We start from the raw sequence: 11004 nt of genomic DNA, 5'->3' as shown, positions 1-11004 counted from the left end.
CGTCTGCATAGTAGTTAATGTTAAAAGAGGCTCCTGCAGCTGTTGATTTCTAATGTTACCTTACACGTAATGCCAAATACAGATGTCTCCTTAGGAAAATGACATTTGTCATGAAGAGGGCTGGAGGTCTTGTTGTGAAAGTCCCAGAGAACATTGAGAGGTGTTGTTTTTCTGTCCACTGTCTCTAATAATATCTCAGTGAGTCAATGAGCAGCATGGGAGCTCATGTGTTCCGCAACCAGGGGCCGGCGCCGGGGGCCGGGCCTTCAAACGGCTCGCGGACGTTCTGCTCCATAAAGGCTGTGGTCTCCTGGGATGACCTCAGCCTGGAGCTCCTCGTGCTTAACAGGTCTGACACGTCACAGAGCAGGAAAGAGAAAAGCTGTGTTGCACTGCTGCTTCCCTCCTGTTTCACCATTATTCTCTTCACAACACATTCACGATTGGAAATGTTGAAGCATCTGTTTAATTCAAGTAGGATTCTGTTATGCCAGAATCTGTGTTTGTCCCTAAGGTTTAAGGGTCGATTGCTTGAATCCAGAGTTTTGTGTTGGATGATGTCTCCATAGCTGTTAGTTTGACTCTCTGCAGACACTTGTTGTGTTGTGTTCCACGCCCCCTGCTGAGCTCCATCCATAGCTTTTGTCCCTGACCCCTCTTGCATCCATAATGGCTTCCTAACTCTGCTGTTGGCTTTGAACAAACACCAGAGGACGCCGGGTCCGGCTTCCGTCCGTCCATCCTCTGATAAATCAGCGATGTGTCCATTGGTGCAGATGTCTGCTGAATGGAGCTGTGTGGCGGAGCGGCGGTGGACCTCGTAAATCACTTCATAATGGATCATTTAGGAAGTCAATAAATGGACGCTGACCCCCCCACACCCTCTCTCTGCACAATAGCCCCCGTGCTTCACTTAGCACCTAACGTGTGTCTTCCTCTGCCACGGAGGGCAAAGGTCACCTTGGCTTTGTGATTGGACATGAATCCATTTTCAGAGGTGTGTGTGTGTGTGTGTGTGTCGGCCCCCTGAACCAGAATCACTGTGGTTGTATTCATGGATTATATTACAAGGTAAGACGTCACACTGAGCCTGATTATTTAGAAAACAGAAACGACGACAAAGAGTGATTGTAAGAAAATAATCCCTCTGTGCTGCAGGCCGAGCCGCCGCTTCGCCTCGCAGCCCAGTCGCTTTGGTTTATTTTCTCAAATGGGAATTAATATGAACGTATCGCGGCTCTCGCCACGCAGTGATGATGTGTTTTGATGTTCCGCATAAAACGTCTGTCAGCGGTGTCTCGCGCGCCATAAACTGAAGTGGGGTGTGTGTGTGTGTGGGGGGGGGGGGGGGGGGGCTATGGGGGTCTATGTAAAAGCACATGCTCTGTTTGGGTGGAGGGCCACAGCCTGCTTACCTGGCTCGCTCTCTACCTCCACCAAGGATATTGTGTTGTTATGCATCCGCGAGATAAGACAGAAGTGTGTTTCTTTGAATTGGATTATGGTTAAATTTTTGCATAGAATGGGGTCACAGGCCGAGGGACAAGATTTTACAAGATAGGTCGAAAGATAATACCACTCAAGATGTTGTCCTCTGTTCACACTAGAATCAGTAGGATCAGGAGCTGGATCAATAGGATCTGGATCTGGTGGTCAGAAAATCATCTTCAGATTGGGGCTCTATGTATCCAGGCATAGCTGCGTGTCTAGCAGGGCTACAAATATGCAACTACCACCATCGTCTAGCTGAGATGGAGCTGATTCGGTAAAAGAGGAACAGTTTGAGTTATTGATTTGCATTCATATCTTCTAAAGAAATAAAGAGAGAGATCTTTCGAATTACTATGGGGAGGTTTTCCAGGTTAAGAAGTGAAGTTGTAAATGTCAAATGTACACAGAGATGTAGGTTTTGGCCGTTCTGGTGGGTTGCAGACGAAGGTGGAGGTTTGCGCTCTGCTGGGCATCAGAAATACGCGGCGGCAAAGCGAACTCGTGAGCACCGATTGTGGCTGTCACAACAGATGTTCCAGATGCCGCTGAGTGTCAGCTGATGCCTGGGGTCACATTATCATCCATCCTCCCCTCCACCTCCTCATACTTCAATGGCTTCCAGCGCTTGGCACTCCGTCTCCTGGAGCTGTTCAGCAGCGAGCCTGGGCCCTTTGCAGCTCTCACTCCTCCTCTCTGTGGAGTGACTGATTATTATGATTCAGAACTCTCGCAGAGTGTTGAAAGAATGCCAGAAACTATTTAGGTGTGCGTGTGGAAACGGAGTGGGAGTGGAGAGAGGGGGGTGAGATAATGTTCTCATGAATTGCAGTTCTTGACGATCTCTCCAATAGCAGCAATTTCCTTTATCCGTTACATTTACTAAACCTTTAACTGTTGTTTGTAATCTGGACACACAAACTTTATATTTACCTGCTCAAAGAAAATGTATATACTCATGTTCTATTGAGTTAATACCTTGGGGCCCAGCTAGGAGTAGGGCCCTTATAGGGGTTTTTAAAAGTGCCGACATTTACGGTTTTGATCAAATACATTTGAAATAATCCTGTTGGTGTTAATGTATAGACATTTTGATTAAATGTGTTATGACGAACTGATGCTGATTTAAAACACCAAATAATAATAACAAATTAGATTTAAATCCATAAGATTTATCAATCAATCTTAAATAGAGTGAAGAGGTTCTTTAGATTAACAGATGTGGTGGGAATGTTTTACTTTATCTTAATTTAGGAAATCACAGAGAAAAAGGCCCAATACCTGTTTTTTCCGGGTCCTTCTGGGTCCTCATAAGCCCCTTTAACTGGGCTCCCCTGTCCCATAAATCCAGTACATCATCCATAAACCTTTACCTAATCAACCTATATTGAAAAGTGTCAAATGTGTTTCTCATCTAACTTAATTATTTCGACAGTGAGGATAAACCTCTACAAACTTAATATGCAATAAATTGCAATGATTTTTCACTGATTGGTTATTGATTGCTCATATGATCAGAGCCCCCTCCCCCCTCCTCCCTCGCTCCCTGTTGCGTGTCGTGCGGGCATAAACCCAGCGGGGTCTCCGCTGCTCTCTCTCCCCGCCGCTCCGCGCCTCCAGCCCGGCGTCACTTCACACCGCGCGGGCCTCTCAGTTCCGGAGCAGCCTGAACATAAAACGCTGAAGTGGAAATGTGGCGTTTCCTGGATTTTACAGGCGTAATTAAGCTCCCGGAGTCAATCAGTACTACTACAGATATCTAACTAAAGAGCCGAATGAGAGGTCGTTTAGACAGCGTGAATGTTCATGTCACGGGTTCATATTTGTCTTGTTGAATGAATGAGCGAGACGTAATTCTTATTCGATTGTTTTCTCGATTATAAAAAATTTAAATCTTTTTTACTAACTAATTTTTCCACATCCGAATCATTTACATTCGCTACTTTTCGATCAATGGACGCACGTTTGCAGACGTTGCGGTTTATAATTTGCGGTTTGCGTCTGACGTCATTGTTGTACTTTTTCTTGTTGCTCGCTGGCCCATAAAGCGTTTATTATTGAAAAGACAAACAAAACAATTAGTCGTGGTTTCAATGAGTGGAGACATTATTTAACCTTTGACACCTTTACAAGCCATTAAGCAGTCGGAGGTCAGGCGCCCCCGGGCTCTCTCGGACTCGAGCTCTACTCGCTGCAACTCAGAGTTCAAGGATAGAGGGAGCCACATTATTGGAATGAATCATTAGCTTTGGTTTCCGTTTGTACCGTGAAACGCACAAATCCCACAGCAGAAAGCTTCGTTTTTTTCCAGCCAGATTAACCTTGACAACAAAGCATTCCTGCGGGACTTCAAATAGAGGATGGAAATGGCTGCACAGATGGGGGGAAGGGGGGGATCTGACATTCTCAAAATATCACCCGACTGTCCCATTAAATGTGAGCAATTATATCCTACAGACTGAGAGGAAACGGACAAGATGGCAGTTTTTCCACTTTGTGTCGTGACGTCATTATTTTCTGCCCCTACTGCTGATGGATAGATAGAAAGACGGATTTGATTATAAATCAATATCAGAAAGCTTTGAAGGCCCAATAAGAAACGAGTCAAAACAATTCTGATCAACTAGTTTAATCAATATTGAAATGATGATTCAAATCGATTTATTTAACCTGAAAGAAGAGAGCGTAGCCTCATGTTGCACCACTGAACTCCACATATCTGTCTTCATTTTCAGTTTGTGTCGCAATCAGTTTCGTTTTTCGCCGTCAAAACTGCACTGTAAAATATATATATATTTTTTTAGATTTGGTTGTATTTCTTGGATTTCTCCACAGATTTCTCAGCAGACTTTTTGTTTCTTATCCGTAAAGGTCTTTTCTTGAAGGCTTGGATTGTTTTGGACTTTTTTTGAAAAATGTTAGTCTTATCTTTTTTTACAGATTTATTTTCACCGATTATTTTAGATATTTATTTGTTGTGACTCTATCATATGGGTTTATGTGGCTATTTTTATTTCTAGAATTTAACATTTGTTGCACCAAAAATTTCTCCAATGAAGATTTTTTTCTCTTAATAGGTATGTTTTGGGAAATTTGAAAAAATACTTTCATCATCTGCAGTTGTGTCCCTAAAACCAGGACACTTTCTGAAATTGAGTTAACAAAATCAAGAACTTAATAGAACTGTGCATTGTTATACACATACAGTTGCATGAAACCATTTTCTTGCTCATCCTTATGAGATTGAATTGAAAACCACTTATGTCTGATGTGGAAAATCTCTGCATGAACAGGAAGTGTGTGAGTGTGTTTGCACTTTTTATCCAACCAGGTGCAGAGCTCGGTGTTTGACCTGCAGCGCCTAAAGTGCAGTGTCATGTTTAGACAGCTTCCAGGACCAGCAGACAGCAGCGGCGTTCCAACGTGGGCAAATCCGGCCCCGGTGAAACCTGAACAATGCTCACCGGTGAGGTAAGCTCCCCCCCGCCTTTGAATGGAAGATCCGCACAAAGGGCATTTATGAATTACAAGAATTTAATGTTTATTTTACAGATACAGAACACTCATTCTGCTTCATTTATTTACTTTGAATTGCTGCAAGTCAGTGCCATGGTACAAGCTTCTTCTCAGAGCGGCTCAAGATGTCCACAAAATCCAAACTCCTTTTTTTTTCCCTCCCTCAAACAAAAACATTTCGGTGAGTTTTGACAGCCTCCCCCAATGAGCTCAACATGCAAACATCTTGCCTACCTACAAGGCCGATGGACTACGTAACATATGGCTTTTTTGAAAGCAATAAAAACAAGGGGAAAAAAATCACAAGAAAAAGTGCATTCAACACAAAAAAAAATCAATTCCAGTCTGTGATCAAAGGTTTTGTTGGGTGTTGAGAGCGATCCCTCCCGTCCCCTCTGAGGGCCCCGTCGCCATGTCTCGTTTCACAGGACGCATCGCTTAATGGCGTCATTTGAAGGCCGCTTACGTCATACACACTCGACCAGACCAGACGTCCCCATTTAGAATCCATTGCGATGAGACCGAAGCTATAACAATAGCGACAATATAGTCAGACTTTCCAATCCGAATTTTATAAGATCAATTAAGCCTGAGCTCTGTGGAAAAAAAGTCAACAGAAGGCCGAACTGTCTGACATCGGGACGGCACTTTGGCTTGAAAAATCGCTCGCTCAGTCTCTTTTTCAAAGGCGTTGTGCACGCGCGTGCCCGCCACCAAAGTGCAGACATTGATCGACCGAACCACCATCACTTTCTGCTCCACGTGATGACGACAGACACCACTAAGGATGAAGAGCCGTCAATTACACAATGCACGGACCAAGACCAGGCTGCCATGAAACTAATGTCCTTGCTACAATAAATACGCTGCATGATTTATTTTCAGAACAAATGATGAAGGTGAAATCTGTGGGTATCTTTTGCTAGCTAGCTAGTGTCATTGCCATGTGGTGTTTGTGCTCAGTAACCTGAATGAATGAAGGGGTGAGAACAGAGGACTGTAGAGATGAAAATGATGGTGCCCAGATGTCCTCCATTTTTTTTGTGGCCTGTCCCCTGTCTCTGGGATAGTTTGACTAAAGCTACAGTGTGTTACTTTTTAAAAACACGTCTTATATATAGAAACAGCTGAATGTCTGTGAAAAATCCATCCCTGTAGCTCCTCCTACTACTACGATTTTGGGCAACATTCACCAAAGGGAAATCCCTGCCTCAGCTGTTTCATATAAGATGCCACGTTTCCACCAACACATATGGGTTCATTTTGAAGTGTTCGGAGAATTTCTACCAAACATAAATAATTTCAGAGGCCAAAAATGTTGGTTCCCAGAAAGAACCAGAATATATTCGGACCTGAAATGGGAACCGTGATGACATCATGAATGGGCTGGTCTCATACTACCCCTGCATGACAAATTGGTGGACATACAGTGGAAATGTAGTGTTTTCTATGGTTGTCTTCTGGTTCAGGTCCATCCCACAGAAATTTGTCTGGTTTGGATTTAAAACTCTCTGCTCTAAGTCGAGCCAAGTCGGACTCAGACACGAATTTGTGGCATTGCGATCGGGTTCAGACCAAAAGATTATGGTATGTGTTGGGTTGGATCTCTTTGTTTGGGTCGAGTTCAAAACTTGAATCCTGCTTTAAGCTGCTGAGTCTTTGCAATGCTTAAACCGAGCACGAGAACAAAGGCCGCGTAACTTCACGTATGCGTCCCATGAAACAAGACACTGCTACTGTCCGCACCTCTCAGGTCAGAGGTGTCCTGATGTAGTGCTGTAGTCATTTGTGTTCAAAGACCTCTTCGGGTTGAGAGCAGAAGCCCCATACTTCCTGCAAAGATGCATTTTCCTTTAAATAAATATGGCAGGTTTATCCAGCAGAAAACGGCGTCCAGCTTGTGAACGCACCCTGCAGGTTTGCATAAGCCATTGATTGACAGAGTCGGGGTGCCTTTCCTGCCTGTTTCTGTTCCCACAATGCAGAGCAGCAGTCATTATCTGGGCCCGTAGTCATAGTTAGAGGGCCCGCTGGTGGCTGAGTACATGTTAGCCGTGGCTGGGTTCATGTGATGATGGTACGTGTGTCCTCTGATCCCAGGTAAAGGGTAGGGCGATGGCCGGGTCTTGGCCCCCAGGTAGTGTTCGTAGGTTGTGGGGTACTTGTAGGGATGGTGGTGCAGGGTGTCCGGGTTTAGAGGGTGAGGTTCTGACCTCAGGTCATGGGGAGGGCTGGGCCGGCCGCTGGTGAGCGGGACCGCGTGTAGGCCTCCAGGGACGGGCAGGGCTGGGCTGAGGACTCGGGACATGAGCTGGTGAGCCGGGTCGGCGTGTATGGGAGTGATGCTGGGGTCTCGCTCATAATCTCGCCGGCTGTCCTCTGCAGAGGAAAGAGAGACACAAGGACAGTAAGAAAGTGCTGAGTTTATGCATTTTTCCAACATAAAGTCTTTCAGCTAAACTCTTAATTATAAATGTAGACGAATACAAACATAACTAAAGAGATCTCGGGTATCAAAAGTATTGGACAGAAGTACTTGCTGGGCTTCATCTGTCGTCACGTGTACAACAAACTGTGGCCTATTTTAACAAATTTTGCCAGATGGGATAGTCTCAAAAGCACATTTCCGACCAAACGTCTTCTTTCTTCCATGGACTTGCTTGGCAATATAGTTGTTGATTCAGGATCCTTGACCCTCAAGTCTAATTAATCAAGTGTTTGTAATTTGCTATTTCTTCTTGCAAATTTTTAAATGTTTCTTTAACATTTATCAAAGCCTGTCACATCTCAGAATTCCCCTAAACAAAGATACTGCCTTGGTATTCAAAGTGAAATTATGGGCCCCCATAAGAATCAAAATGCAGGACTGGAAGCTGCTACCAAATTGATCAACTTTGAAAATGTATTAGAGGGACGCAAAATAAGTAACTAAATTTAATTTATTCAAGTTTTCCGGTGCTATTCTCTGTTGGGACCTCATTCTTATCGCGGGCCAATTAAATGCAGTCCAACTATAAAAAATAAAAGGGTGGGGAAGGGGCAGGCTCTTTGGTAGGGGGCCCCATGTTGCCCTGTAGTGACGTCCGTCCCTGCAGCCACCGGCTGAACCACAGATTGAGCTACAAACCTTTCTCTGTGCCATTCTGCTGAGGTGGAGATGACATTGGGTTTCTTGTTCTGGCAAAGGCACTCATTATTGGCAGCGAGCCTGGCCTGTGATTCCTGGGCCTGAAGCGAGAAGAAAAGGATTCAGGTTACACACTCGCTTAATGAACGTCAGGGGCACAATTTCTTTATTATGCATGAAGATGATGTATGTCCGCTTTAAGGATTTAAGAGCATTTCAAAGATCGCCAAATTACTGTGAATGAAATCAAAAATCCTCAAACTCCTCAGATCAGTTCAATGCGTTAAAGGAAAAATTATTTGTTTGTTTGGCAGCCTGTGGACTCAGATGGGTGGGGTTTAAAAGTATTTGGTAATTTGTCAATGCAAGATAATCACTGGAGTAACACCCAAACAAAGTTGGGTGATGGTCCAAACGTCGGAGTTTGTTGTGTTCGCTTATGAGGCAAACTCCACCCGTCCGGCACACACCCGAGTGCGATAAAAACAAACAAGGTCAGGATTCTCCAGCAGACACTCCCGGGCCCCACGTCGCCTCTGTTATATGTGGAAAATGAAAATAAAGCTGTGTTGTTTTTTAGCTTGAAGCCTCACCAGTCCTCAGGGTCGCAGTCTCTGAAGCCCTTAGCGAAGGGGTTGCTGGCTATCTTCAGCTGGGTGATCTGAAACACAGAGGACAGTGGGACATGAATCTCGGCACGAGCCATTCCACACACACAAACACACACACACACACACACACACACACACACACACACACACACACACACACACTGTCAGTCCCCAGCTCAATGAATTAGAATATTGTGGAAAAGTTAATTTATTTCATTAATTCAATTCAAAAAGTGAACCACTCCTATATCATAGATTCATTACGCAGAGAGTGAAATAAGGTTCAATATTGTAGCCTCACAGTGTCACACTCAGTCAGCTCATTAACTCAAATCACCTGTGCAAAGGTTTCCTGAGCCTCTAAATTGTCTCTCTGTCTGGTTCAGTTGGCGACACAACATGGGGAAGATGACCAGCTTCTAATGTATTGAGCTGCACCTGTATATGACACGTATGGAAACGCGTGGGTGTGCACAGACTTCTAGGTTGTTGTGAGACTATAGGACAGAAGTCATTGAGGCGACTGCAGAGATTGGAGATGATGGCTGATATAACATTATATTACATTACATAAAGTGCAGATGGTTGGCAGACTGAGTGGAATTTGGTATAATTATATAGAGATAGTTAATTATACAAAATGCAACATATATTGCTATTCACATATGGTAAGCGGGCATTCAAAAGTGCTGCATTTTACTTAAAATATAGCATTTGATTAAATCCAAGGGCAAGCTTCATCAAAATCAAAAAACAGCTCTTAAATCCCTTTGGATGGATTTGTAATTATTTAAAATCAGCCATCAGAGCATTAAGGCGTTTATCCCATGTTTGACTGAAGGTGCTGTCTTAAAGCTGTCAGGATATGGAGGTGACCAGTGTGTTTGTTATACAGAGCAGAGCAGAGTCAGATGAATATACGCTGTTGGCTTATATCTGCGGCACAGGAACTTTAATGGACATTGAATGCACTTCTGCGTCTATTTTCACTCTGCCGGCTGCATGTGCGCTGTGACAGTAAAGTTGATTCTAATGTAATAGAGTCTAAAAAATCAGCTGATCAAGCACCTTTCATTTATTCGCTGCAGCTCCAGATGCTTTCAGGAGTTTGATTGACACCAAATAAATGAATTCATAACTAAATGTAAAAACAACAGATAAAGATCCAGACACAGCTTGTTATGCATTGACTCATAAACTAGTATACTATTTTGAATACATAAAAAATGTTATATTCAGCTGCTTGCACCGTTTTCATTACATTTTAATTATTTTAATTATGTAGTCTGTAGCACAATTTACACTTTGAACACATAAAATGGGGCACAAACGGACTTTCTCTCTTGATCGTTTGATGATAATTTCAGTATTTTAACTCAAAATACGTCTTCGCTCTTTAGTCATTTGTATTATTTTGGACATAAATCTTCTAGTCGTTCTGATTTTAGCGCTCAACGCGGGTCGTGGCCCGTGTGGAGACGTCAGGCTGACTGATGCGGAGCAGCGGAGTGCTGCGCGCCAGCCGCGCCTCTCCAACCTCCGTGCGTAAAGACGCGCCGAAGGGAGTTTGGTTCAATGCCTTAAAGAATCAGCAGGGAACATTCCGATATACGCTAAAATCCATTTGTGCTCCAAACCACTGACGTCACAATTAGTTATCTTAGCGGATTCACTTTAGATAGCCTCCTGCAGGCTCCAGCTGTGTGAGTGTGTCTCTTACCCGGTGGTTCTGGTAGGCGGTGACCGCAGTGAAGCGCGTCTCCTCGAACACGAAGGTCTTATAGTTCTCCTCCGCGTACTTCTCGCTGTCTTTGCGCGGGTCCACGTACACCACGTGGAAGCGCGGCTGGTAGCGGTGCATGGAGTTGAGAATGATCTGCAGAAGAAGAACCAGTGAGATACAGCAGCTTTAGATCATTATTATTATTATTATTATCATATACAGCAAGACATAAAGGGAACGATGGAATAGAAATAAAATAAAATAAAATGGGTGAGAAAATGGTCAGCACTTAGTACATAATAATATTATAAAAGATAATGTGTGTGTCATTTATTCATTTAAGCACGTGGTGGATCTGATTGTGCTCATTTTAAATACGCACATTATAATCTGGCAGAAAACATAACGGAGCAATTACGATTAAGTCATTATCAATAATCGAAGATATCGAGTCATGTGACGTAATTCTATCGTCTTACAGCTCATTTCTGTGAGTGTGTGAGTATGAAAATAGTTCATGTTCGTTTCCATCCAGTCGC

The 11004-nt window shown here is 43.7% G+C and overlaps 1 protein-coding gene across 2 annotated transcripts in view; it reads right to left on the bottom strand.

The window, feature by feature from the left end:
* Positions 1–5123: 5123 nt before the first annotated feature.
* tbx1 (T-box transcription factor 1) overlaps positions 5124–11004 on the bottom strand; it is an 11582-nt gene continuing 5701 nt past the window's right edge. For both annotated transcript variants that reach the window (XM_076151062.1, XM_076151063.1), the window contains exons 5-8: positions 10463–10618; positions 8725–8792; positions 8132–8232; positions 5124–7383 (exon numbers count right to left, since the gene is read on the bottom strand). In XM_076151062.1, coding sequence (XP_076007177.1) covers positions 7001–7383; positions 8132–8232; positions 8725–8792; positions 10463–10618 — 708 coding nt within the window. In that variant the 3' untranslated portion in view covers positions 5124–7000. The remainder of the gene's footprint in view (positions 7384–8131; positions 8233–8724; positions 8793–10462; positions 10619–11004) is intronic.

This window comes from Genypterus blacodes, unplaced genomic scaffold (assembly GCF_046128005.1).
Source record: "Genypterus blacodes isolate CSIRO-AG114 ecotype Tasmania unplaced genomic scaffold, CSIRO-AGI_Gbla_v1 ptg000053l_1, whole genome shotgun sequence".
Lineage (NCBI taxonomy): Eukaryota > Metazoa > Chordata > Actinopteri > Ophidiiformes > Ophidiidae > Genypterus > Genypterus blacodes.
This window is presented reverse-complemented; position numbering and strand designations above follow the sequence as displayed.